Below are 27,377 nucleotides of genomic sequence, written 5' to 3'. Positions count from 1 at the left end.
GCTGCCAGTGCCCTCTGCCCAGCTTCTTTCCCTTTCTCAGACCACCAAAGGCTGCCAAGCCTACAAAGTGGCCCATCGTTCTCCTCCTCCAGCCCTCTCTGGGGGCTCACTGAATACCTTGGGTGAAGTGAGAGAAGGGTGCTGCGGAGCACCCAGTTTTTGTGCTGGGTGAGCTCAGTCACTGCCTGTGCCTTTAAGAACTGCCCCCTGTGCCAGGGTCCTGACCTCAGCGTCCTCAGCTGAGTTGGATTAAGGGACCATTTCGTGCCTTTGCGAATTCCTGGCGGCTGCTGTCCCTGCCCCCAGCCAGGCACAGAGTAGCAGGAGCCCACGCGGTCCGCCAAGGGCAGCCGGGGAGCTGGGCTTGCCTGGCAGCGCTTCCCCTCCAGGCATAGAGGCTGCTCCTTAGGTGGGTGCTTTGGGGTCAGGGAGTGGGCCCTAGGGGTCTCGGGCTGTCACGGGGTTCCAGAAAGCCACGCAGCGCCTCGGGCCATGAGGGACCGCTCAGATGTCATCCTCCGGGTGGAGGCGACAGAGCCGAGCAAGGTAAGGGTCACACACAGGACCACCCTCCCGGACGCCAGCGCCCGCCTGCGGCTCCTCAGCCTCGCCGCTCCCTTCCAGACTGAGTTCTGCAATCCTGCTTTCGAACCCGGGACGGAGCCCGCCCGCCCTCCACCGGCCTTCCCGGAGGATGCCAGCGGCAGTTCCCGAGCCCCCTGGCACGGTAACCATCTCACCCCGCCCCCGGGGCTGAGGACGGGCCAGGGGTGCCCGAGGGAAGCGGCTCTCGCAGACGCCCCCTGCCTGCCCACAGGCCGGCGTCCCCGGGGGCTGCGGCCAGACTGCCACTTCTCCTGGCTCTGTGTGCTCCTGCTCGCCAGCCTGCTGCTGCTGCTGCTCGGGCTGCTGGTGGCCGTCACCCTGGCCCGTGAGTACCGGGGCCTGCTCGGAGGGGGACCGTTAGGACGAGGCTCCACGCGCCACATGCCGCGTCCGAGGGACCAGCACCCTCTGAATCCCACTCCTCCGTCTTCCTGCCTCCAGGCTTGCTACCTGGGGCCTCCCACAGCCCACTGCCAGCCCGAGACCCCAGGGCCACCGCTGGCACCCCTCCCAGGACCATCACCACCTCTCAGGCGACTGGGACCCCCAAAGCACAGCAGGAGGCTCGCATGAGCCCCACATCCCAGTCCGGTGAGCACTCGGGCAGATTTTCAAGGAGAATGGCCCAAGATGGTAGGGGAAGAGGTACCTTGGCAAGAAAAAGGCCTCTCTCCTCCTGACCTCTGACCCCTAGCCTCCATCTCTGCAGCCTGTGGGGGGCTCCTTCCCGGACCACGGGGCTTCTTCAGCAGCCCCAACTACCCAGACCCTTACCCCCCCAACACCCGCTGCGAGTGGCACATCCAGGTAGCCACGGGCCACACAGTACAGCTCAAGATCAACACACTCAGCACAGAAAGTGTGACCTCCTGTCTTTTCGATCGCTTGGAGATCTCTCCTGACCCTGAAGGCCCCCTCCTCAGGTGGGTCCCCCTGTCCCCAGGAGACCCTGGCCCTGTCTTGCCACCGAATCACTGTCTGGAAGGCAGAACCAGCAAGCTCCAGGGGGAGAGGCAAGACTGGGAGGAAACTGAGAGACTTGACCTTGGGGCCTGGCTCTGCTATCACCTTGCTGTTTGACCTTGGGAAGGTGACTTCCCTTCCCCGACCTCAGTTCCCTAATCTGGCAAGTGGAGCTCCTACTTGTCTTTCTATGATAAATAAGCAAGGATGAAAGTGCAGATGTTGGAGAGGACAAAGCTCCCAGGAAGTTCAAGGGGCCTTTGGACCACTGAGGGTCGCAGGGCCCAGGCAGGCCCCCTCTGGCTGGCCTGGAGCTCCAAGCCTCCATCACTCCCCACCTGGCTTCTCGCAGGGTTTGTGGGAGGGTGCCTCCCCCAACACTCAACACCAATGCCAGCCACCTCCGGGTGGCCTTCATCTCTGACAGCAGCGTGGAAGGATTTGGCTTCCACGCCTGGTACCAGGCTGTGGCCCCTGGGCATGGTGAGCCTTTTCCCTCCGGGTCCCCACCTGCCCGTTAAGCGTCCACGTCCCTCCCTACCACTGGCAAAGGGGGCGGAGACTCGGGGGGGTTCTGACTCTGCGGGTTCTGACTCGGGGGGCTCACTCCCAGGGAGCTGTGCACACGATGAGTTCCCCTGCGACCAGCTCGTCTGCCTGCTGCCTGACTCGGTGTGTGATGGTTTTGCCAATTGTGCCGATGGCAGTGATGAGGCCAACTGCAGTGCCAAGTTCCCAGGTGCGGCAGGGGGCCTGCGGGGCGCAGGGTGGGCACTCACTTGGGGCCTCTGGTCCAGGTTCAGGCTGGTCTCCCCAGCTCTGGCCCAACCCCGACCTCAGCACCCCCGGCGGCATCCCTGCCTGGCCTTCTTGTTTCCCCAGGGCCATGACCCCAAGTCTTGCTCTGCAGTCACCAGCCCTGGTTGGGTGGAGGCACCAATCCTGCAAGTTCACGTGCCCCTCTTCCTCCCTACAGGGTGTGGGGGGAATTTAACAGGGCTACAGGGCAACTTCTCTACTCCCAGCTACCCTCACCAACAGGTAAGTGCAGCACTTTGGGGGGTGGGGGACACACCTGGGCACTGGTAGGCACTGCCTGGTACTTGGGAAGGTCAGAGACCAAGAGGGTGGGAAGGAAATCGTATTAAATGCCTACTTTGTCCTCAGATGTTCCTGCTCTGGTTAGGCTGATGTCTGAGACCAGACAAGTTAAATGGTCCTTCCTGTCTCCCTCCCCCCCTCCAAGATGGCTCCCTCATCTTTCTGCTCACTGTCTGCTCGTTGTCTGCTTGTTGTCCCTGCTCATTGTGTCTGCTCATTGCATTCTTTAGGAGGCACTGGGAACTGAACCCAGGACCTCCCATGTGGAAGGTGGGTGCCCAGCTGCTTGAGCCACCTCCAATCCCCCCTCTTCCTATCTTAAGAGTCACCAGTACGATGGGCAGCAGAGGTAGCTCAAGCAGTTGAGCGCCTGCTTCCCACATACAAGGACCAGGTTTGATCCCTGGTACCTCCTAAAAACAAAAACAAACAAATGTAAAAAACCAACTTGGGAAAGCTGATGTAGCTCAGTGGCTAAGCACCAGCTTCCCACTCATGAGATCCTGGGTTCAATCGCCGGCCCTGGTACCTCAAAAAAGAGTCACCAATATGAACTGTAGGTGGGCAATGCCCACCCATTCCCTGCCTCGCTGGGGAAGGAGCCGCCTCTGGAGTTCAGGCTGGATGCCCAGACGGGGACTGGGGAAGGCCCCCATGAGGCCTCCTGTGCCCTCCCCAGCTCTGCACGTGGCATATCTCTGTGCCTGCTGGGTACAGCATAGAGCTGCAGTTCCACAACTTCAGCCTGGCAGCTCAGGACGGGTGCAAGCTTGACTACGTGGAGGTGTACGAGTCCAGCCCCTCGGGGACCCTCAGCCGCCTGGGCAGGTACAGCTGGAGCCAGGGATTGGAGCTGGGGATCAGCTCCATACTCTAGAATCTTCTGCTCAGGGCTGGGCCGACATTGGCCCTGACATATTCCCCAGCCCCATTTTCTTCTGCTACCCCAAGCCACAGCGCTCTTCACCGCCACCCTAGAAGAGGCTGGCACTTCCCCACCTCAAAGCCTTCACAACTCCCCGTCCCCAAAGGCCCTTTCCCTCTCCGCTCCCCGTCCCTGTGCTTACCCCTCCCCCCGCCCCTGCGGGGTCCAGGGACCCTCACTGATCTCCCCCATCTTAATCCTCTGTCCACGGAGCATGCGTGTCTCCCGCAGCCGACCGTCCGCTCCTTGCGTCCCCCCTCACCTCCGGCACCCCCAGGACTGCTCTCTGCTTTGGGCAGGTTCTGTGGAGCAGAGCCACCAGCCCGCCTCAGCTCCCCGCACCGAGACCTGGCTGTGATCTTTAGGACGCGTCATGGTGTCAGCAGCGGGGGCTTCTCGGCCACCTACCAGGCCCTCAATGCCACGGAGAGTAGGTGCCCCTGGACCAGGGAGCGTGGGCAGTAGAGGCAGCTCCAGGGGAGCAGGGAAGGGCTCTGGACCCTGCCGGGGCCCCAAGAGAACCCACGCCTCCTGTGCCCACAGAGCCCTGTGGGCCCGGAGAGTTCTGCCAGGACGGAGGGTGTAAGGACCTGCCGTGGGTGTGCGCCACGTGGAGAGGCTGTGCAGATGGCAGCGCGGCACACAACTGCAGCGGCCCCTTGTTCCCGCCCCCGGGTGAGGAGACTGCCCCGGGGCGGGGCATGGTCTGTTAGCGCAGCACGCTGAGCCATCCATCACGGAGGAACCATGTCCCTGTCCCCCAGATGGGGAGGAGGGGTGGCCCTCACTGCCCTGACTCTGGGATCACTTCTCCTGAGGCCCTCCAGGCAGTGGCAGCGGTGCTCAGTGCCACCCCCGAGGGAAGCAAAACTAGAAGGTGATGGCTGGGGCTTCTAAAACCAGACCATGCTCTAGCACCAGAAGCCTTCCACTGTCCCCCTCAAAACATGACGGTGAGACTTCATGTAGGAAGCAGGGGTTTCGCCCAGATGCCCAAGAGGTCCCTGCAAAGGATGGTGCCCCGTGTTCCCCGAGATCGAAGTGCCACGTGATGCCCAGGGCTGGTGACGGATGCTTGGATCGGCAGTCGAGGGTGACGGGAATCCTCAAAGTGCGCAGTGCATTTCTCCATGTTAGCTCCTGTGATTCTCACCCCACCCCCAAAGGACCCATGTAACAACAAGGACTCAGGTTAGGTGAGTACCCCAGGTCACACAGCGAGTGAGTGGTCCAGTGTGACCCTCCCCTCCTATCCCTGCAGAGTTGGCCTGTGAAGACATCCAGGTGGAGATGTGCATCGGTCTGAGCTACAACACCACAGCCTTCCCGAACATCTGGGTGGGCCTGGCCACCCAGGGGGAGGTGGTGGAGGTCCTCAGAGGCTACGAGGTACCCTGGGCAGAGAGGAGGAGGGATGCCGCACCCCAGGAAGGGCAGGGGGCCTGAGGGCAGATCTCCCCCTTCCACAGAGCCTGACGAGTCTCCCCTGCTACCAGGCCTTCCGGAGGCTTCTCTGCGGGCTGCTCGTGCCCCGCTGCGCCCTGCTGGGCAGCGTCCTGCCCCCCTGCCGCTCTGTCTGCCAGGAGGCAGAGCGGCAGTGCCTGCCCAGCCTGGCACTCCTGGGCACTCCCTGGCCCTTCAACTGCAACAGGCTGCCCGAGGCTGCTGGCCCGGAGGCTTGTGCCCTGCCCTGACCCGGAAGTGGCCCCCTGCCCTCTGCCTGTCCAGCCTCCTTTTGCCCATCAGGGTGCCCAGGCAGGGGAACAGAGGAGGGGGGCAGCATGGGGCCCTGCCCATCCTCTCTGGGGTCTCCAGGCTCCTGGGGCCCTCCCAGCCACCTTCCTGTCCCTTTGCTTGCTCAGGCCGCTCTGCTCACAGCCTAGGTGCTTCCAAATGAGCCTGGCCAGGTTGCTGCCTTCTGCCTTCTAGCCCGCCCGCCCCTTTTCCACCCGTTTTGTTTTGTTTTGTTTCAGAGTCTCACCACACCCTCTTCTGATTTTCTCATTTATACAATAAATATGTATGGGGTGCCTACTAGGGGGCAGGCCCTGCTCTAAGCGCAGGCCCAGGGGGCCGCCTGCCTCTGGAACTCTCCGCCCTTAGCTCCCCCTTGCATTTCTTCCCAGGACGGCAGGGTCCCTTCCTGGCCCGCTGGCTCGCACCATCTCCTTCCGGCTGCTCGGGGCTCCCTGCCTGTCTCCCACGGTTCTGCCTCTCGGTGCCCGGATCAAGCCTCTCCCCCTCCCTTCTCCCCCCCCCCCCCAAACGTTGGCCAGGCGCCCGCCGACACCACGAGTTATTTCCCTGCTATTTCCCGGCCCGGAGCTCTTGGCCCCCGAACAACTGGTTTCCTCTTGGAGTCTGGGAGGAGCGCAGCCAGCGGGGAGCGGACCGGGACCAGCTGGGCGGCGAGGGCGGGGGGTGCCCGGCCCGGGAGGAGCACCCGGGCGGGAGCAGGGGCCACCCAGAGGGTCCGGAGTAGCGAGCGCCCCGAAGGAGCAGCCCCGGGAGCCAGGACGGGGTGAGCCTGGAGGGGGGGGGGCTGTGGGAAAGCCTGGGCGGGGGCGCAGCCGCTCCCCGCCCTCGAGATTGGCTCCCTGGTTCTCGGGGGGGCCCCCCGCCTCGTCCGCCCCCCTGCCCCCCCGCGGCCGCCCAGCCTCGGGGAGATGGCGGTGGGGTGGGGACCGACTCGGCCGCGCTGGGCCGGGAAGGGAGCCAGGCGCGGGGACTCTGGGCCCCGACTCCAGGCCCGCCTTGCCCACAGGCTGCCAGAGGCCCCCGGCGTCCGGGCTCCCCGTGCCAGCGCCATGAGGCCGCTCCTCGCCCTGCTGCTCCTGGGCCTGGCGGCCGGCTCGGCCCCGCTGGACGACAACAAGATCCCCAGCCTGTGCCCGGGGCACCCCGGCCTGCCGGGCACGCCGGGCCACCACGGCAGCCAGGGCCTGCCTGGCCGCGACGGCCGCGACGGCCGCGACGGCGCGCCGGGGGCTCCGGGCGAGAGAGGCGAGGGCGGGCGGCCGGGTAAGCAGGGGGGCTGCCCGGCGCCCGCCCCTTCCCGCTCCGCGAGGGGTGGAGAGAGCCGGAACTCCGGGGACCCCCTCTGACCAGCCCGCCCCGCCCCCCAGATCCGCCCCAAGCCCTGCGGGGAGCGGCGGGAGGCGATGGGGGCCCTGGGTGCCGAGCGAGGCACTGGACGAGGAAGTGGCGGCCGGGGAGGGCTGACCCCGCCGCCGCCCTCGCCAGCGCCCTAAGCGCGCCGCTTGCTCCCGCAGGGCTGCCGGGGCCCCGGGGGGAGCCCGGGCCGCGAGGAGAGGTGGGGCCGGCGGGGGCGACCGGGCCGGCGGGTGAGTGCTCGGTGCCGCCGCGCTCCGCCTTCAGCGCCAAGCGCTCCGAGAGCCGGGTACCTCCGCCGTCGGACGCGCCGCTCCCCTTCGACCGCGTGCTGGTCAACGAGCAGGGACACTACGACGCCGCCACGGGCAAGTTCACCTGCCAGGTGCCCGGGGTCTACTACTTCGCGGTGCACGCCACCGTCTACCGCGCCAGCCTGCAGTTCGACCTGGTGAAGAATGGCGAGTCCATCGCCTCCTTCTTCCAGTTTTTCGGGGGGTGGCCCAAGCCAGCCTCGCTCTCAGGGGGCGCCATGGTGCGGCTGGAGCCGGAGGACCAGGTGTGGGTGCAGGTGGGCGTGGGTGACTACATTGGCATCTACGCCAGCATCAAGACAGACAGCACCTTCTCGGGATTCCTGGTGTATTCTGACTGGCACAGCTCCCCTGTCTTCGCTTGATGCCCGCTGGGAAGTGAGCTCACCCGGTCTTACTCCGGCAGGAGGCCCGAGTGCCACTGACAGCCACAGCCACTGGGAGGGCTGGCCCCCCAGAAGGCTGTGAACCGGCAGGGAGTGGTGGGGACCTCTCCATCCTGCTGCGGGCAGGGTGGGGGGCCAGAGGTGGTCTGAGAGCCGCCGGCAGCGTGGGGCAGTGGCTGGATTTCTGCCCAAGACCGAAGGGGTGTGCTCTGCTGGCCTGCAGGTGTGCCCGCTGCTCTGGCCCAGGACCCCACGCTGGGGTGCTCTCCTCCTGGCCCTCTGCTTCTCTGGACCCTTCCCCTGTCCATCCCTCCCGCTCCCAGGGCCTGCCCTTTTCTCAGAGATCATTCAATAAATCTACAAAACCCCGCTTCTGGCTTCAGCCTTTCTTCGTGGGCAGTGGGGATGTCCCGGTTCTGGGGATGAGGAAGGTTCTTAGGCAGGGGGCTATAGGGCGAGAGGTACAGGAAGCAGGTGGGGTGAGTGAGGCGCTGCCCCTCCCAGCTGCCACCTGTAGGCTGTGCCCTGAACAGGAGTGCCCGGCTGGAGGGGTGCCCTCCCGGCTAGGGGCTTTGTCCACCCGAGAAAGGGGCACCTTTTTCTCACACCAAAATGCCATGTGGACTGGGTGGAGCTGCCGTCACCACACACACGCCTGCCCGATCCAACACACAGGAGCCAGGATTCTCGTTCATGGATGTGCTGGCCGCGTGCCTGGTCCCTAGATGACAGGAAAGCTGTTTCTCTCTCTCATGCCAGGAGAGTGGACTGTCCCTGGTGTCGAGAGATAAGTCGTTTCTGACATGACCACAAGGGGGTGCGCCCGCTCCAGAACGCAGCCCTGATGGGGGTAGCTGCAGCTCCTGGTAACTGGGGCTGGCCGGGGCAGGGAATTGCAATCAGCCAATGGAATCGTGGTGGGGGTGGAGGAGGTCCTGGGCGCTCAGCTCAGGAAGTTTATCTTCTCTTGGTGTTGGGATGGGGCTACAGGGTAAGAGATAGCGGAAGCAGGCCGGGTGAATGAGATGCTGCCCCCGAGAGCTACCCGTCTGAGTTGATTTAGGTTGTGCCCTGGTGGGGGGCACAGTAAACAGAGTCTGGAAGGAGCCAGCCCTCCCCTTGCTCAGCTCCCTCTCCAGCCTATTTTCATAGTCCCTCATGGGGCTGGGGGGAAAGAAGAAACAGCAGAGCCCCCCCTCAGGCCCCCCAACTCTGAGGTCAATGTGGGAAAGCTCCCCCCCTGTGCTGGGCATAGCCTGGCAGGGTTGTGCGACTCAGCCTGAGGCTGGCACAGGCTCCCCGCCTTTGGCCTCCAGGACCAGCCCCAGCCCCGCCCCCCCCCCCAGCGGTGACTAACAAACCAGGCCTGGTCAGTTCCAGCTGCTCAGCCTCTCCGCAAGTTTCCTCCCGAACCACCACCACTAGCACCCCCACCCCACCCCCAGATTCCAGAAGGCTGCCCCCGCCATTAGGCTCTTGGAGGCAACATACAATTATGAGGGGGGTGCTCCCCCACTCTTGCCGGCCACGTGAGGGAGAATATAACCAATGGGAACTGCGCCCCACAGGTGAGCCACAGACGGGCCTCAGGAGAGCTGGGCTTCAGCTCCGCCCTCCTCAGGCTCCACGTCACGCCAGACCCTGTGCCAAGAGACACAAGGCCACCCACCCCACCGCAGGAACCCGCGGGCAGACTGGACTCCTGGCAGCAGGAACCCCAAGAGCCTTCTGGGGAAGAGCGGCTCCACAGGAAAAGCTGGGAAGGCTGAGTCCAGGAAGGGGAAAGTTCACATTCCCCTCTACAAGGGCTTAATTTCTGGCAACAGAAAAGAGGGAAGGCTTTCTGAAAGCCATGTGTGTGAGAGGGTGAAAGCAGTCCGGGCACAGCTGGCTTGGGCTCCCCGTAGCATGGCCTCCCATCCTATCTTCTCTCTTTCCCCATGCCCCGGCTTAAGCCCGGGTCCACCCCCCAGGTCACGCTTCTGGCTCCAGCAGGGCTGAAGGGCCCGCAGCAGCGTTGGCGGGCTGGGCCACGGCTCCTCCTTGCAGGCACACACGGAGGCTGGCAGAGCTGTCGAGAGAGCTTTATTCGCTGGAAACTGGACCAGGCAGATGCCCAGGGAGCTGAGTGCCCCAGGCCCTGACCCCTTTTGTTTGGACCCTAGTGAAATATGCACTGTCTGCCCTCCCCAGTGCAAGGAGAGACAAATGGAGGGGAATGCCATTTTTCTGTGATGTGGCCAGTTAAAGGGATTCTAGGGGAAATCTGGTTATCCTCCCGGGGCTCCCAGTGGAGCTGGGATGCCAGAGGGTACATGGTCCCAAAGCCAGGTGGAGATGTAACCCCACCTCCTCCAGGGGTGAACTTCTGATCCCAGACCAGGTGGGGAGAGGCAGCCTCCTAAGATCATGGCAGGCAGAAGTAGTAGCTCTAAGGGCACCAAAGCCCGCCAGGGCACAGGGGCTCTGCCTGAAAGCAAAGGTTCAAGATCGATCCAAGGCCCTTGAGTAACCAAAACACCCAAACATGTTGTGGTGTGGCTGCAGAAGCTGGGGTGGAAGCAGGAAGGGGGCAGGGAGAGGGCCTGCAAATCCCCAACAGAAAAGCCGGGAACAGGGAGGGCCAGCCCCAGAGGCTGGCATGTGGGCGGGCCCTGGCCGGCTCGAAGAGCACCCACAGTGAACAGTCTCGGGGCCCTTGCATAGTGACACACTCACCACCCTCAGCATCACAGGGACCAAGCAGTGCTGTTACCCTGCCCCTGCCCAGGTCATCGTCCAGAGTTCCCGTCCTGATGTCCTGGATGTCTGGCTTGGAGGCCTGCCATGACAGCCACTGGGGCAGGGAGGGGCTGCAGGCCAGGTCCGAGATCAAGAGTCAATGCCATCCCAGTGCAGGTGCTCGCGTGAAGTGTGGAGGGGTGGACAAGCAGGGAGGGGGCCTTCAGAGGTAGACATTGAGGGTCTGCAGGATGCCCCGGCGGCACAGGGGGCAGTTGCGGTGGTAGACAGGGTGGCGCATCAGGATTTCGGTGCAGGCCTGGCACAGGCACAGGTGCCGGCAGGGCAGGAGCAACACTGTCTTGCTCTGGTCCTGGCAGATGACACACTTCTTCCGCTCCTCCTGTTCTTTCAGCAACTTCCATGGGTCTTGCGCAACATCAGGCTCTTCCTCATTGAGTCTCTCCCGGCCCCGGGCAGGTGTCACTCTGGCTGTTCCCACCTCCTCCTCTTCTGCCTCCGATCTGGGCCCTGCTGCGGGAGCCTCCTGACCCCCAGTCCTGGCTGAGGGCACCCTCCTCGGGCCCGCCTGGGGGGCCCCAGATGCCCCTCCCCAGCTTGGCCAGCTTGCCAGCTGCAGGCTGCGGCTCCACACTCGGCGCCAGGCTTCCAAGTCCAGGGCAAGATGAGACAGGCGCACAACATCTTCTCGGAGCCGGTGGTAGGATGGCCAGGCATGGAGCTGACTGAGAGCCCAGGTGGCCAGCCTTAGGGTGAGGTCTGGGTGCAGCACGGTCACCGTCACTGCCAGCACACCAGCCAGCAACACCAGGCCAGGGAGATTGACAAGCACAAAGCTGGCCAGGAAGCGGGCAGTTGAGGCCAGCAGCTCCAGTGCCAGCTGGCAGGGGGTCCAGAGGAGGATGGCCATGGCCACAGCGCTGCTGGAAATGTGGCCCAGGAATGCAGCCACCACATCCGTCATCCTCCATAGGGGGCCCGTCACTGCATCCCACAGGGCCAGCAACAGGGAGAAGAGGTTCTGAGTGCCAATGAGGCAGATGTTGACCAGGCTGTTGACCACATAGGCCACCAGGCTCATGACGATGGCACAGATGTCACAGGCCTGGCGCAGCAAAGCATGGCCGTTGGAGACCACGCTGAGGACACCCCGGTGCAGTATCTCCCGGCTCCGCAGTGCCCCGTGAGAGGCGAGGTGCCCCAGGAGCTTCAGGCTCTCCAGGCCAGAGAAGCAGCTGTACAGCAGGGTACATAAGGCCTGCAGGCCCCCCAAGGTGAACCGGACCAAGGCTTCGACCAAGGCCAGCAGTGAAAGCAGGACCCCACGGCCCAAGTGCAGGAGACTAGTCAGTACCGTGTGAGGCAAGTTGTAGATGAAGGCCAGGAGCCAGGCCAGGGACGCCAGGAGGGAGGACACCAGCAGGAAGTTGAGGTCCAACACCAAGGTCAGCACGTCCAGTACCAGGCCCACCCCATTCACTACCAGGTACACAGCCTCCATGGCAGGGCTGGGGAGGGCAGCCTGGCTCTCGGTAGAGGGGGGTGTCAAGGTTGTCAGTGTTTTGGGGAGTCAGAGGTTAGTTTGTAAAGGAGGAATAAAGAATCTGGGAAAGAAATGGTAGAGGGATGTGGAGTCTCGGTAGCGAGAGGGGACGAGGTGTCAGTCCAGGAGTCCCGGGTTGGAAGGCGGGCTGGTTGCGGGCGGGACGCCAAGCATCTCTAAAGCAGAGGTGAGGCCGGGCTGGAGAAGAGACCTGGGCTCTGGAGGCCTGGTGGTGGCGGACCACGGCCAGCCACTGGGTCAGACGAGGAGACCGGGAACGGATGGGATCGGGCCGGGGCCGGGTGGGGGCGGCGCAAGCTGGGCGCGGGCTCGCGGTCCAGCTGCGCATATGCCCCTGTCCCCGCCCGGCCCCCGTCCTCGGGGCTCGTGGCGCTTCGCCCCCAAAGGGAGAGTGGAGAAGAGACTGAGCCTCAGCAAAGCCCTGGCGCGGCCTCTACTCCGCTGGGCGCCGCCATCTTGTGTGCGTAGGGGTGGGGCAAGAGGCGTGGCAAGGAGGGAGACGACGAACTCCGGCCAATCGGTGAGGCGCAACCGCAGGGACCGTCGAGCACCCATTGGTCCGTTCGAACGGCGCCCAACTATATTTACTCTTCGGAGGGCGGGAACGGAGCCAGAACAGCTCCGCCCCTTGGAGGTGGTGATTGGTCAGTGGACGGGCAGAGACGGGCTACGCTTCCCTAGCCCCGCCCTCTAAAAGAGCCAAACCTTGGACTTGGCTATATTTGGGGCCGTTCTTTTCTCCTTGCGACTAGGGGCGTTTTAGGCTCTTGGCGGCGGTGGCCGCCTCTGCTCTGGGCCCACTGGGATTGCGGCCTCAGACCCACGGCCTCGACGCCATCCATTCATTCAGTCAGTCATTAATCGAGCTCATACAATGGGTTAGGTAGGTCCACTCTGCTAGATAGGCATTGGGTATACAAAAAAATAAAAGTCAGTGCCTGCGCTCAAGCAATTCCCAAGGGAAGGGCTTTGAGTAAACAGATGGCTGCAGGGGATTCCCAAACTGCTATTTCAGACTGTTTCCCCAAGCTCCATCAGGTTTTCTCAGCACCCTTCGGAGACAACCTCGTTAGCTTTGAGGAAAGGGGACAGAACCCAGAAGTAGCTTTCCTTCCTGCCCTGTCCCCTACTAATTTTTTTTTTCACTTGTACACTCAGTAATCAGATATCTAATTGTGGTTGAGGACCTGCTTCCCATGTACAAGTCATGGGTTCAAGACCCCATACCTCCTAAAAAAAAAAAAAGACAATCTTTGGCTGAGCCTCTAGACTCCTCGGGAAACCATCCTTTTCTTTAATATTCAAACTATATTCAAAATATTTTGAGAAGCCTCGTGTTCCACACTAACTCCAAGGATAGTTGGGGAGTTTAGCCTTCTCCTAATCCCCATTTGCTTTAATTTCCTACTTGTATTGAATTCTCCTTTTCCACTCTGGCCTGGAGCCCTGAAAGTGTCTGTCCTCTTTACCTTTTCGTGAGCATTTACCTGAAGTCCTTCACTCTGCTAAGCACCACTGATAGAAAGCTGAGGGGTGCAGCAAACCTGCCCTGAGGCATTGGGGTTGCACTACAGAAAGGAATAACTGAAGTATTTAGAATGCAGTTGGTCCTCTCTCTTGCCTCTGTCATTCACCAACTCAACACTGTTTTCTCAGGCCCTTTCTCTTCCTCTGGAGATGAGTAGTGTATTTCTGCTCCAACCTAATTCAAGCTCTGAACACAAAAGGCCAATTTCTCTAAGCAAAAGAGAATAACAAAGGTTTGTTTTATCCCCCTGCCCAGAGTATGGTATGCTGTTGTAGTTATTGTTGCTGTCATTTATTTTTATTTTCCCACTGTGCACCCTTCTCCCAATTTTGACTCTTAGGAATATATGCCACTTCCCTTTCAAGATTCTTGGCCCCGCCACCCCTACCTTCTCCTCTTCAAAGGGCATCTTGGTTGATCTTCCTGCTGCTTTTTTTTCTTTTTCTTTTTTCAGGTGATACAAGGGATTGTACCTGTGACCTCATACATGCATATGTGAAGCAGGTGCTCAACCACTGAGCTATATCCGCTCTGCCTTCCTGCAACTTTTGACACCCCCAATCACTTCCTCCACCCTTGGTGGTCTTGGGGACATTGCCCCCTCCTGTATTCTTTGTTTGCCTCATGGCCTCCTCCCTTACATCTCTTCTGTACAATACCATTTCTAAATCCGTGTCTTCAGCCTGTACTTCTTCTGACAGACCCTGCATTTCACAAACACATGGGTTCCTCTGTCAATCAGAAGCCATTGTTCAGTGCTGCCACAGCAGTGCTGACAATCTTTGGAAGAGTCAAAAGATTGTATATGAGGGAGCAGAATTGGCTCAAGCGACTGGGTGCCTGCTTCCTACCTGGGAGGTCCTGAGTGCCTCCTAAGAAAAAAGAAGACGAGCACACAACAAACAGCCACAGAGAACAGACAATGAGTGCAAACAAGGGGGTAGAGTTAAATAAATAAATAAACTAAAAAAAACAAAAGGTTATATATGATATTCTCTGGATCTGCCCAAAGATGGAACATCTTGGTAAAACACATCGAATCTAACCTTACAACCACTCTTGGATACAAGATGGGAATGCTGACTAAATACTGTTAAAGCAAATAGATTTAATTTAGACAAAATACTGAAAGAGTTAAACAAAACAATAGAAGATCCTCAAATAAAGAGCAAATTATAGTTCTTAAGTGGGAAAAAAATTACTGTTGAATTCACACTACCCACAGATGTATGAGATGAACTGTTTTTGTTATTCATAATATTGACAAAAGTTTAACAAAGAATCTAATTTTGGCTGTTTTACTTTTTGAAAGGATTAAAAATATGTAAATTTTAATTTTAGAGAAATGGCTTTTTTCTAAATCTAAAGAAATTCCAATAAAATAGAAGGAAATTAAGCCTGACAATATACTCTGTTGACATAGCTATGGGGCAGCAGGCTCTTTCATACATTGCTGATAGGAAAACAAAATGTTACCACCCTTACGGAGGAGAATTTAGTGATACCTACAAAACTACATATCCAGGGAGTGGATGTGGCTCAGGCAGTTGGGTGCCCACCTCCCACATGAGAGGTCCCAGGTCCGGTTCCCAGTGTCTCCTAAAGAAGACAAACATGCATTGAACTGACAATGAGCAGACATTAAGCAAAAACAACAAGCAGACATGGAGCAAAAAACAATGAGCAAACAGACAGGGAGCCATCTGGGGGGGAGGGACAAAAAACGACATATCCATTTACCCTTTGACCTAGACATCCACTTATAGGAATCTATTCTTAAGATACATTTTCAACAATATGAAAAATATATATGCCCAAAAGTTATTTATTGCAGCATTATTTATAATTTGAAAATATCATAACATCTAAGTCTATGCAGCTGTTAAACCATAATTAAAAAATCGAATTAAGAAACATGGAAGGGGGAAGCAGATGTGGCTTAAGCAGTTGGGTACCCGCCTACCACATGGGAGGTCCCAGGTTCAGTTTCCAGTGCCTCCATGAGAAGGCAAGCAAGACAGTGCACACAATGAACAGACACAGAGAGCAGACAGTGAGCACAAACAATGAGGTGGGGGATTAATTAATTAAAATCTTTAGGGAAGCGGATGTGGCTCAAGCGATTGGGCTCCTATCTACCATATGGGAGGTCCAGGGTTCGGTTCCCAGGGCCTCCTGGTGAAGGCAAGCTAACCCACACAGAGTGCTGGCCTGCATGGCAAGCTGGCACAGCAAGATGACACAATAAAAAGAAGCACAGAGGAGAGAAAATAAGAGATGCAGCAGACAAGGGAGCTGAGGTGGTGCAAGAGATTGAGCACCTCTCTCCCACTCCAGAAGGTCCTGGGATTGGTTCTCTAGTGCCTCCTCAAGAGCGGACAAACAGACACAGAAGAACACACACAGTGAATGGACACAGAGAGCAGACAATGAGTGCAAAAACAATGGGGGTGGACAATTAACAAATGTTAAAAAAAAGAAAAAAAGAAACATGAAAGTCAAAGTCTGAGGAATTGTTCCAGATTAAAGGAGAGTAATGAGACACTATAAATGACTGCAAAAGGGAATTCTGGACTGGATCCCATACAAGGGGGAAATACAAAAGCTGGGGCAGACATTATTGGGACTATTGTCCAAACTGGAATATGAACTATAGATTAGAAATAAGTATTATATCAATTTAAATTTTTTGAATTTGTTAACTGTATGGTGGTTATATAGGAGTGTAGACTTGTTCTTAGGAAATACTGAAGCATTAACAGATAAATGGGGGAAGCAGACTTGGTTCACCTGATAGAGTGTCCACCTACCACATGGGAGGTCCAAGGTTCACACCCCGGGCCTCCTTGGCCCGTGTGGAGCTGGCCCATGTGCAGTGCTGACGCGCACAAGGAGTGCCATGCCATGCAAGGGTGTCCCCCGCGTAGGGGAGCCCCCCACACAAGGAGTGTACCCCCGCAAAGAGAGCCACCCTGCACGAAAAAAGCACAGCCTGCCCAGGAGTGGCGCCGCACACACGGAGAGCTGATGCAGCAAGATGATGCAACAAAAAGAGACACAGATTCCCAGTGCCACTGACAAGAATGCAAGCGGACACAGAAGAACACACAGTAAATGGACACAGAGAGCAGACAACAGGGCAGGGAGAGAAATAAATAAAAAATAAATCTTTAAAAATTAAAATTAAAAAAAGAGATAAATGGGCATGATGTAAGCAACCTAGTCTCAAAAGATTCATTAAAAATAAATAATTACACATAGGTACACAAATGAACATAGATGCTTGATGTGGTGAAAGAATAAAAAAGCAAAAAATATGGCAAAGCAATGAATCTGGGCCAAGGATATATAAGAGCTCTTTATATTATCCTTGCAACTCTTCTGAAAGTTTGAAGTTATTTCAAAATAAAGAGCTAAATAAACTTGAACCAGGAAGCAAAAACATTTGCATGATGGTGAAGAAGATTCACATACAAATAATCCACAAACCAATTTCTACAGAGACTCTCTTCTGGCTAAGATCTCAACTCAAAGAGATTTGAAGAAATGTAGCAACATATTGGTGTTTTGGGGGTTTTCTTCATAACCCCAAATTTGAAGAATTTGAAAGAAGTAAAACTTAAAACTTAAGAAATACCAAGTGGATCTAGATATTGCTTTAAGAGATGGTGAAAATTTCAGTAAAAGTGATAAAGACTTACATGATGAAAAAATATTCTTAATATAGTCTGGGATAAAATATTTATTATTTTATAATGTTTGAATATGTAAAATTTATGATTCATTTCTGAATCTAAGTATTGCTTTAAAATATTAGTAATACTTGTAGTTGCTAAGGCTTTGGTAGAGTGAAGTTTCTCCAAATGAAGTTAATTTTGTATCAAAAAACAAGAGCAACAATGATTCAAAAAGGTCAATTAATTTGACATTACTGGCAATAGAACATACAATGTGAGAATATTTTTATTATAACAATATAATTTGTGATTTTGTTGAAGTGATGGCTTGAAAAATAAATTTTATGGAATAAATACATAATGTATGAACTGTCTATGAGTTTATTTTCCATCCAAGTATTGCTGGTCCATCAGGAGAACACCCGGCATGTACAATAATAATTAAATTAATTTCTCTTGGACATATTGTTGACTTTGTCATATAAAAACCATAGCTTTACATAATTTCTTCTTTTATGACTAGAAGGTATATTTATCAAGATAGGGAGATAGAGGATATTTAACAGTTCATTTGATTTCTAACTTTCAAAGATCTAGACATATGGGAAGTAAGCTTCCATTTACACAAGCGGTGAACTTGTTCCTTCTATCCCTCTTTCAAACTATTTTTATTTAGTTCTGATCCTTTCATGGTTTCAATGTGAAGGTTAATAAATACATATATAATATGATATGCTATAATAAATTATATTCTGGCAATCACTCCATGATTAAGAGATCAACCTTAATCTTTTAACGGCTGTATAGGTATGGAGCTTACCCAGGGGATTGTTTCTAGAGGATGCAGTGAAGTGTTGTGTCCCACCTCAGGTTGGCATGGGAAGGAGCAGAGGCTGAGAAAAAGGTCTCAGGCACGCGGAGGTGACAGAGGGAGGATCGCCTTCTGGTGTGGCTGCCTTGGCTTGCAGGAGGCAGCTTCCCGAGAAGCGATAGGACATTTCCAACCCGTCATACAGGGACAAGAGGGGCCTGAGGAGGGAAATGCTACCTGGGAAAGTGGGCCTTTTGGTTGCACCCCTCTGGGGCTCGAATGCCGTTGGATCTAAAGCAGACTGGATACTGCCCTGCTCAAAACGATTCATACACACCCCGCCGCTCTTCACAATTTGCCATGGTTTACAAACCCTCTGTAATCTGGCTTCGTTCTTCACTAACTTCTTTCCTCTCTCGCAGGATACTAACCAGTTGCCAAGTGTTGGTTTACACAGAGCATGTTATATCACTTTAAACATCATACTCCATAAGCCCGTTTACCTGACTACCTACCAGTCATCCCTTAAAATGCAGCTAGGTGTCTCCTCTTCCAGGAAGCCTTCTTTGATGACTTGGGCTGGGCTAAGTACCTGTTTTGTGTACATACCTGCATCCTGCTACTTGGCACGTTACAAGTGTTTGCTTGTCTGTCTTCTTCGGTAGAGTTCCAGTTCCTCAAGCACGTGGACCTTGTCTTACTCATCATCTTGTCTTTAGACCCCAGCTTTGTTCCTGACATACAACGTCCTAAAGCCAGAAGCAGGACTGTGGGAAGATGGTGGAGTAGGAAGCTCCTGGAATCTGTCCCTCCATCAGAACCACCGGTGAACTGGAAGGAACGGTTTGAATCAACTATTTTGGAATTCTGAAGTCTAGTGGAACACTGTGCAGCCTCCAGAGAAGACCTGGAGGAAGAGGCTGGTAGCTCGCAGTGATGTAAAGAGCAGTGAGCTTCACCCTCTGTGCAGCGGCTGCCTATCCCCATCCTCCAGCCCCCGGGCAGGGCGGCAGTGGAGACCGCAGCCCGGGCTCCTGGCACAGCTTGCTGGTGCAGGGCGGGCTATAAGGACCTCGTCCTCCCCAGTCCTGAGAGTGGAGTCTGAGCAACTGCTTTTGATCAGCTACTTCAGATCACTGGGCTTTGAGGGCAGCTCTTGTCCAGACCCCAACCCCACTCAGGCAAAAACTGCAGAGGAGTCTTTAAGAGGCACTACTTTTTACAATTTCTTTTTTCTTTTTCCATTCTTCATTTGGGAGCTAAATCATTTGGAAAAGTCACAGATTGATGGCTCCAGCCCTCAACAAAACAAAACAAACAAACAAATAAAAGTCAGCAATCCCAGAGGAGTGGGAGAACTCAATTTCCAGTGTTAAAACAACAAATACTCAGAATGTCCAGTTCTATACACACACACTCACAAAATTACAAAACAAAGAAACCGGAAAGTATGACACATTCACGGGGCAGGGGGCTGCGGGGAGCTTGCTAGAAACCATATCTAAGGAAGTGCATACATTGGAAATATTAAAGACTTTGAAACACCTGTTCAATGAGTTAAAGGAATCCATATACAAAGAACTAAATTAGGAAATGGAAACACATTGTCTAAAAGAAATAAAAAGATGGAAGTGGTTAAAAGGAAACAAACAGAAATTTTGAAGTGTCCAATAAATTAATTGAAATGAAAAACTTATTAGACAGATTTAACAGCAGATTTGAATAGGCAGAAGAAAAGACAAGTGAATTTGAAGGCAAGACAGTTGAAATTATTTAGTGTGAGGAGCAGAAAGGAAAAAAATTATGAAAAAAAAAAGAAAGAATAGAGCTTTAGGGACCTGTAGGATAGCATCAAGCATACCCACATCTGTATCAGTGGAGTCCCAGAAGGACAAGAGAGAGAGGAAGGGACAGAAATAGTATTTGAAGAAATAATGGCCAAAATTTTCTGAAATCTGATGAAAGACATGAATATACACATCCAGGAAGATGAACAAACTCCAAGCAGGATAGACACTGAGAAATCTACTCTATAATGTGTAGATTTCTCACCATTATAGTGAAATTATATAAATCCACATTATATAAACTCATTATATAAACTCACATTATAGTGAAATTGCCAAAATCCAGAGACAAAGAGAGGGCTCCCCAGTAAGATTAACAGGGGATTTCTTATCAGAAATCATGGGGGAGCAGATGTGGCTCAAGCAGGTGAGTACTTGCTTCACACATGGGAGGCCCCAGGTTCAATTCCTGGTGCATCAAAAAAAAAAACCAAACAATAAATAATAAGCAAACAAACAAACAAACAAAAAAACTCAGGAGAGCTGATGTGGCTCAGTGGTTGAGCACCAGCTTCCCCACAAACAAGATCCTGGATTCAATTTCCAGCCCCAATACCTCAAAAATAAAATAAAAATTAAAAGAAAGAAAGAAAGAAAGAAATCATGGAGACCAGAAGACACTGGGATGGAATGTTTAAAATCCTTAAAAAAACAAAACAAACAAAAATACACCAACCAAGAATACTATATCCAGCAAAATTATTTTTCAAAAATGAAAGAGAAATTAAGACAGTTACAGTTAAACAAAAGGTAAAAGGATAGGCCACATGTTAGGCCACAAATCAATTCTTAATAAAGTTTAAAATATTGAAATCATACAAAGTATCTTCTCAAACACAATAAATAAATCTAGAAATCAATAACAGAAGGAAAACTGGAAATTTTACAAATATGTGGAAATTAACTAACACACTATTAAACAGTCAATGGGTCAAAGAAGAAATCACAGGGATAATTAGGAAATATCTTAAAATGAATGAAAATGAAAACACAACATACTGGAACTTATGGGATGCAGTACAGGCAGTGCTTAGCGGGAAATTTATAGCTCTAAATGTCTACATTTAAAAGAAGAAAGACCACAAATCAATAACCGAACTTCACACCTAAAGAAATTAGAACAGAATTTCTTAGACCAGAGATAGAGAAAAGAAAGAGAGAATCAACAAAATCCAAAGTTGTTTTTTTAAAAAAATATCAATAAGATTGACAAACCTTTAGCCATATTGACAAAGAAAAAGTGAGAGAGAGGACACAAATAATTAAAATCAGAAATGAAAGCGGGGATATTATTACTGACCTTACAGAAATCAAAAGGATTATAAGAGGGTACTATGAACTATCATATGGCAACAAATTAGAAAACCTAGATGAGATGGACAAATTCCTAGAAACCTACAAACTATCTAATCTGATTCAAGAAGAAACAGAAAAACTCAACAGAACCATAATAAGTAAAGAAACCAAATCTTTCCCAACAAAGAAAAGTCCAGGATCAGATGGTTTCATTGCTGAAGTCTACTGAACATTTAAAGATGATTTAAAACAACAATCTTTCATAAAATCTTCCAAAAAATAGAAGAGGAGGTATTACTTCCTACCTCATTTTGAGGTCAGCATTACCCTGATAACAAAGTCAGATAATGACAGTACAAGAAAAGAAAATTACAGACCAATTATCCCTTATGAATATAATGCTAACATCCTAAACAAAATACTGGCAAACTGAATCCAATAGATAGATTGATAGAGTGTCCGCCTACCACATGGGAGGTCCAGGGTTCAAACCCAGGGCCTCCTGACCCATGTGGAGCTGGCCCATGCACAGAGCTGATGCACGCAAGAAATGCCGTGCCATGCAGGGGTGTCCCCCATGTAAGGGAGCCCCACGCACAAGGAGTGCGCCCCGTAAGGAGAGCTGCCCTGCACAAAAAAAGTGCAGCCTGCCCAGGAGTGATGCCACACACATGGAGAGCTGATGCAGCAAGATGATGCAACAAAAGAGAGACACAGTTTCCCAGGGCTGCTGACAAGAATGCAAGCGGACACAGAACACACAGCAAATGGACACAGAGAGCAGACAACTGGCGGGGGGTGGGGAAGGGGAGAGAAATAAATAAAAAATAAATAAATCTTTTTTAAAAAATAAAAGGACTATACACTGTGACCAAGTGGGATTTATTCCAGGAATGCAAGGATGGTTCAACATAAAAAAATCAATGAAATAGACCACATTAGTAGAACAAAGGAGAAAATCCCCATGATATTCTCAATTGACATAGAAAAGACATTTAACAAAATCCAACATGATAAAAACACTCAAAAAATTAGGAATAGAAGATAACTTTCTGAACATGAAAAAGGGCATTTCTGAAAACCCACAGAAAAGTATCGTACTGAATGGCAAAAGATACCCAAGGATTTCCCCTAAGATTCAGGACCAAGACGAGGATGCCCACTGCTACCACTGTTATTCAACATGGTACTGGAAGTTTTAGGCAGAGCAATCAGGCAAAAGAAAGAAAGAAATGGCATCCAAATATGAAAAGAAATAGTCAAATTATTCCTATTTGTAGTTGACATATCCTATATATAGAAACTCCCCAAAAGTGTACAAGAAAAATACTCTAACTAATAAACAAATTCAGCAATGTTGCAGGATACAAGATAAAAATGCAGGGGAAATGGATGTGGCTCAAACAGTTGGGCTCCTGTCTATCCCATAGAAGGTACAGGGTTCGATGCCCATGGCCTCCTGGTGAAGGCAAGCTGGCCCACACGGTGAATTGGCCCACAAAGAGTGCCAGCCCGTGTGGGAGTGCTGTCCTGTGCAAGAGTGCTAGCTGATGTGGAGAGCTGACATAGCAAGATGACACAACAAAAAGAGACACAGAGGAGAGGCAATAAGAGACATAGAACAGGAAGCTGAGGTGGCTCAAGAGAATGATTGCCTCTCTCCCACTTCAGAAGGTCCCAGGATCAGTTCCCAGAGTGGCCTAATGAGAATACAAGCAGACACAGAAGAACACACAGTGAGCAGACAACAGGGGGAATTGGGGAGGAAATAAATAAAACAAATATTTTTTAAAAACTCATATAGAATTGCAAGAGACCCCAAATAGCCAAAAACATCTTGAGAAAGAACAAACTTATTTCAAAAGTTGTTACAGGGCAATGGTTGTGGCTCAAGCAGTTGGGCTCCCGTCAACCATATAGGAGGTCCGGGTTCAATCTCCAGGGACTCCTGGTGAAGACAAACTGGCCCGTGAGGTGAACTGGCCTGAGTGGCAAGCTGGCCCATGCAGAGTGCTGGCCTGCATGATGTGCTGGCCTGCGCAGGAGTGCTGGCCCACACAGAGTGCTGGCCCGTGTGAAGAGCTGGCACAGCAAGATGACACAACAAAAAGAGACACAGAGGAGAGACAATAAGAGACGCAGCAGACCAGGGAGCTGAGGTGGCGCAAGAAATTGAGCGCCTCTCTCCCATTCCAGAAGGTCCCAGGATCAGTTCCCGGTACCACCTAAAGAAAAGACAAGCAGACACAGAAGAACACACAGCAAATGGACACAGAAAGCAGACAGCAAGTGCAAAAACAAGGTGGGAGCAGAAATAAATAAATAAATCTTTAAAAAGTTATTTCAGGGGAATGGATGTGGCTCAAACAGTTGAGCACCTGCTTCCCACATGGGAGGTCCCAGGTTTGGTTCCTGGTACCTCCTAAGGAAAAAGGAAACAAACAACAAGCAAAAACAAACATAAAAACCAACTCAGGGGAGCCAATATGGTCCAGTGGTTGAGCACCAGCTTTCCACATATGAGGTCCCGGGTTCAATCCCTGACCCCCAGTATCTAAAAAAAAAAGTTACCACAAAGCTACAGTAATTAAAACTGTTTGGTATTGACATAAGGATAAACATACAGACCAGGAGAATAGAACTGAGAGTCCAGAGAGAAATCCATACATCTATGGCGAGCTGATTTTCAACAAGGGTGCCAAGTCCATTCAGTGGGTAAAGAAGCATCTTTTCAACAAATGGTGCTGGGACAACTGGAAATCCACATGCAAAACAATGAATGTGGACACCTTTCTCTGGCCATAAACAAAAATTAATTCAAAATGGATCATTCACTGAAATATAAGAGCTAAAACCATAAAACCCTCACAAGAAAAATACAGAAACTTTGTAGTAGATAATGGATTTTTAGATTTTACACCCAAAGTACAAGCAGCAACAACAAAAACACAGGAAAAATGGGCTTCATTAAAATTAAAAACAGCAGACTTGGCCCAGTGGTTAGGGCGTCCGTCTACCACATGGGAGGTCCGCGGTTCAAACCCCGGGCCTCCTCGACCCGTGTGGAGCTGGCCAGGCGCAGTGCTGATGCGCGCAAGGAGTGCCGTGCCATGCAGGGGTGTCCCCCGCGTGGGGGAGCCCCACGCGCAAGGAGTGCGCCGTGAGGAAAGCCGCCCAGCGTGAAAGAGAGTACAGCCTGCCCAGGAATGGCGCTGCCCACACTTCCCGTGCCGCTGACGACAACAGAAGCGGACAAAGAAACAAGATGCAGCAAATAGACACAGAGAACAGACAACCAGGGGAGGCGGGGGAATTAAATAAATCTTTAAAAAAAAAATTAAAAACAAAGGACATTATCAAGAAAGTGAAAGACAACCTACGATGGGAGAAAATATTTGAAGCTATAAAGGTTTAACATCCAGAATATATAAAGAACTCCTACAACTCAACAACAAAAAGGTAAACAACCCAATTTAATAAAAATGGGCAAAAAACGTGAATAGACATTTCTCCAAAGAAGATATTCAGATGGCCAGTAAGTATATGAAGAAATGCTCAGCATAACATCATCCATTAAAGAAATGCAAATTAAAACCACAGAGAGATACCACTTTACAGCCCCCCTAGGATGGTATTATATTAAAAATGGAAAATAACAAGTTTTCAAGGCTGCAGAGAAAAAGGAACTTTCGTACATTGTTGGTGGGAATGTAAAATAGTGCAGCTACAGTGAAAAATAGTTTGGCATTTCCTCAGAAAGCTAAACATAAAATTACCATATGACGCAACAATTCCACTCCTAGGTATATACCCAAAAGATTTGAAAGCAGGGATTCAGCAGATATTCGTACACCAATGTTCATAGCAGTATTATTCACAGTAGTCAAAAAGTGGAAGCAACCCAAGTGTCCCTCAAAAGATGAATGGATGAACAAATTCCACCCAGTGGAGCTTTACCAGTCAGAAAAAACAAGGAACTGCGGCCGCATGCTACAACCTGGGTGAACCCTGAAGACATCATGCTGAGTGAAATAAGCCAGACACAAAAAGACAAATATTCTACGATTTTCCTCATATGAAATACTTAGAATAGGCAAATTCACAGAGATAGAGAGCAGATAAGTGTTTACTGGAGTGATATGACGGGAGAATGGGGAATTATTGCTAAATGAATATGAGTTTTGGTTTGAGATGAGGAAAATAGTGTGGAAATAAAGAAAGTGGTGAACGTTAAACAGTAACATTAATTTAAACAGTAAACAAGTTCTTAATGTCACAGAATTTTCCACTTAAAATGGTAAAAGTTATTTTTACATTTTGTATACTTACCACAATTAAAAACAAATAAATTATTTAAAATATCCTGAAGAATCATGGGACAGAGAGACGGTTGCCACTTCAGTGCTCTCTTCCTTCCCTTGAGCTCTCTGTCCATGTCACCTCCATTTCCTGCAGTGTTGTCACTCAGGATGAATTAAAATGAGGCTGGCTTCTCTAACTCAACAATCCTGCTTTTCAATCCCCTTCTCAAACCCGCTACCTCGACAAATACACCTACCTTCTAAAATCCACTCCACATAATCAGAGAACAATACAAACTAGGGGCACCAGGGGGTGCTATGGGGCCAAGAAGAAATAGAACAACGTTAACCTAAATTCCAATTTCATCACATCACCTCGCTACTGCTCAAGAACCTGCAGTGGCTCCTTATGTCTTAACCGATCTTAAGAATCAAGCTCCTCCTCCATAACCTAATCCAACCACATCTGTCCAAGACGATCTCTCCCACATGTACACTCCACCCTATTGCATTTCTAGTCAGCACAGTGAGTACCAGTACAAACAGCATGCAGCTGTATAAGGGTGATGCCAAGGGGTGGTGGTAGTGGCTAAAGTCCTCTTCAAGGCACTCCAAGGAGCATATGATGGAAACAAAAGTAGTGGGCTTGCCATGCAAATAGAGCTGGAAGGCAGTCTCACAGCTCAACTTCAAGCCAGGTGGCTACTCTAAAACCTCCTACGTTCAAATTCCGCTGTTGGCGCTCTGTGTGCCCCTTTCTTCAGCCCCATCCCTCTCTTTGCTTGTGCCGTTTTCCCTGTCTGGAAGGATCTCTCCTTACATCACCCCTATCTACACCTGGACTCCCACTGAAGCCCCCACACTTCCAGAAAGACTTTCCCAGCTATTACATGGCAAAGGTCCACACTGACCCTCCTTTTTCTAAATCTCTATTGCACTTCCTGTTTAGACCACACAATTTGGCTCCTAATTCAGCTCCTGCTACAGCTACACTGCACGGGGTTTTGCAGTTAGATCATTCTTGCTTTGTATTTTTGGTTCCATAACTGACAGGCTGTGTGACCTGAGTTTACACAGCTCTCTGTGCTTGTTTCCTCACCTGTGAAACAGGGATCATGACATCCATCAGAGAGGTCTGTTGTAAAGATTAGGGTGCATACTGGTCATTGTTTCCAGTTCGGTTAAGTTGGATTTTAAGCTTGCATCCCGGCAGAGGTCAGGTGTGACACGAGGGGAAACTGAGGCCACCATGCAAAAGCTAAGATGGTGTGTTACCCGCAGGTCCCAAGAAGAGAGGCGGGCCACAAGGGGTTGGTGGACAGTGCGATTGGCTGGGGTGGGGAGGGACACATGGGCGGCTGCCCTTACTCCTTCATTGCAATGGGGGGGGGGGGCGGTCAGGGATTGGTGAGTTTAAAGCAAACACGCAGGAGAACGTAAGGGGGGAGGGACCAGGGGTCCGAGGGGGCGGGGTTTGGCAGCTTATCGTTGGGGCCAGTTCCGGGTTCTGGGGAGGTGCGTGGGGGATTGTGGGTGGCAGCAGGTGGGGATTTGAATTCTGGGGAGTCTAAGCCCCCAGGCTGGAAAACTGTTTATTAATCAGGCCAAAGGTCTGTGTTGAGGCAAGTGGCTTAGTCGAAGTGAGTTACCGCTGTCAGGCCAATGATCCCGCAGTGAAACGTCTAGTTGTAAGAGCACTGTACAAACATTAGGTCCGAGGGGCCTCTCCCCCCAGCTTGAGCTCCTCCGCGGCCCCTCGGAGCAGTCCCTGGCTGGGTACCTGCTCCCGCACAGCTAATTAAGTGGCAGGGCTGGCTCAGAGCCACCAGTGCCTGCCTGGAGCTCACTGCCAGGGTTTGAGACGGTTGGAGGGCAAGTGAAGAAAGGGAGTCCGACCTGGTCCGAGAGGGGCCTCTCTGCCCCCAAGGCCTGTCCTCGCCCCACTTTCCCAGTTCTCCCCAAGCGCCGGGCACTGGCATCCGGGGACGGCGAGCAGGCCCTGCTCTGCCTCTGGTGGACTTCTCACCCCTTTTCCAAGATCGGTCGTGGCGGCCACGGTGAGGGGGGAGGCCCCACCTCGGGGTGGGGTGCAGCAAGGCTCCTCTCCCCCAGGGCTCCGGCTGGGGTGCTGGGGAAGGAAAAGGGAAACGCAGGGCCTAGGCTCACCTCCTGCAGAGCAGCTGGACTTTCCTCAGGGGCATCGAA

At 52.4% G+C, this 27,377-nt stretch overlaps 3 protein-coding genes across 4 annotated transcripts; 2 read left to right on the top strand and 1 right to left on the bottom strand.

The window, feature by feature from the left end:
- Positions 1 to 295: 295 nt before the first annotated feature.
- MFRP (membrane frizzled-related protein) lies at positions 296 to 5,839 on the top strand. Its single transcript, XM_004456258.4, has 13 exons — positions 296 to 546; positions 625 to 727; positions 818 to 931; positions 1,048 to 1,197; positions 1,316 to 1,529; positions 1,922 to 2,052; positions 2,183 to 2,308; positions 2,546 to 2,610; positions 3,350 to 3,498; positions 3,895 to 4,025; positions 4,139 to 4,270; positions 4,857 to 4,984; positions 5,065 to 5,839. Exons 1-13 carry the CDS (start codon positions 493 to 495, stop codon positions 5,287 to 5,289), a joined length of 1,722 nt encoding a protein of 573 aa, XP_004456315.1. The 5' UTR covers positions 296 to 492; the 3' UTR covers positions 5,290 to 5,839.
- Positions 5,840 to 5,972: 133 nt separating this feature from the next.
- C1QTNF5 (C1q and TNF related 5) lies at positions 5,973 to 7,775 on the top strand. Of its 2 annotated transcripts, XM_058289328.2 has the most exons (3): positions 5,973 to 6,116; positions 6,360 to 6,616; positions 6,868 to 7,775. In XM_058289328.2, the coding sequence occupies exons 2-3, from the start codon at positions 6,403 to 6,405 to the stop codon at positions 7,383 to 7,385; spliced, it is 732 nt and encodes a 243-aa protein (XP_058145311.1). In that variant the 5' UTR covers positions 5,973 to 6,116; positions 6,360 to 6,402; the 3' UTR covers positions 7,386 to 7,775. The 2 variants fall into 2 exon arrangements, with proteins under 2 accessions (XP_058145311.1, XP_004456317.2); XM_004456260.5 differs by lacking the exon at positions 5,973 to 6,116 and having other exon boundaries at positions 6,248 to 6,616.
- Positions 7,776 to 9,474: 1,699 nt separating this feature from the next.
- Positions 9,475 to 12,196, bottom strand: RNF26 (ring finger protein 26). Its single transcript, XM_004456261.3, has one exon. The coding sequence runs from the start codon at positions 11,647 to 11,649 to the stop codon at positions 10,351 to 10,353; it is 1,299 nt and encodes a 432-aa protein (XP_004456318.1). The 5' UTR covers positions 11,650 to 12,196; the 3' UTR covers positions 9,475 to 10,350.
- Between the last annotated feature and the right edge of the window lie 15,181 nt (positions 12,197 to 27,377).

Source organism: Dasypus novemcinctus, chromosome 27, assembly GCF_030445035.2.
Source record: "Dasypus novemcinctus isolate mDasNov1 chromosome 27, mDasNov1.1.hap2, whole genome shotgun sequence".
Lineage (NCBI taxonomy): Eukaryota > Metazoa > Chordata > Mammalia > Cingulata > Dasypodidae > Dasypus > Dasypus novemcinctus.
Note: the sequence above shows the minus strand (reverse complement) of the source record. Positions and strands in the feature narration are given on the sequence as shown.

Excerpts from the sequence above, each read along its gene's own strand:
- MFRP (XM_004456258.4), top strand. The coding sequence starts at position 493 with ATGAGGGACCGCTCAGATGTCATCCTCCGGGTGGAGGCGACAGAGCCG. Across the intron at positions 932-1,047 it reads GGTGGCCGTCACCCTGGCCC|GCTTGCTACCTGGGGCCTCC; the intron begins GTGAGTACCGGG and ends TCCTGCCTCCAG. Across the intron at positions 3,499-3,894 it reads ACCCTCAGCCGCCTGGGCAG|GTTCTGTGGAGCAGAGCCAC; the intron begins GTACAGCTGGAG and ends TGCTTTGGGCAG.
- C1QTNF5 (XM_004456260.5), top strand. The coding sequence starts at position 6,262 with ATGGCGGTGGGGTGGGGACCGACTCGGCCGCGCTGGGCCGGGAAGGGA. Across the intron at positions 6,617-6,867 it reads AGGCGAGGGCGGGCGGCCGG|GGCTGCCGGGGCCCCGGGGG; the intron begins GTAAGCAGGGGG and ends TTGCTCCCGCAG.
- RNF26 (XM_004456261.3), bottom strand. The coding sequence starts at position 11,649 with ATGGAGGCTGTGTACCTGGTAGTGAATGGGGTGGGCCTGGTACTGGAC.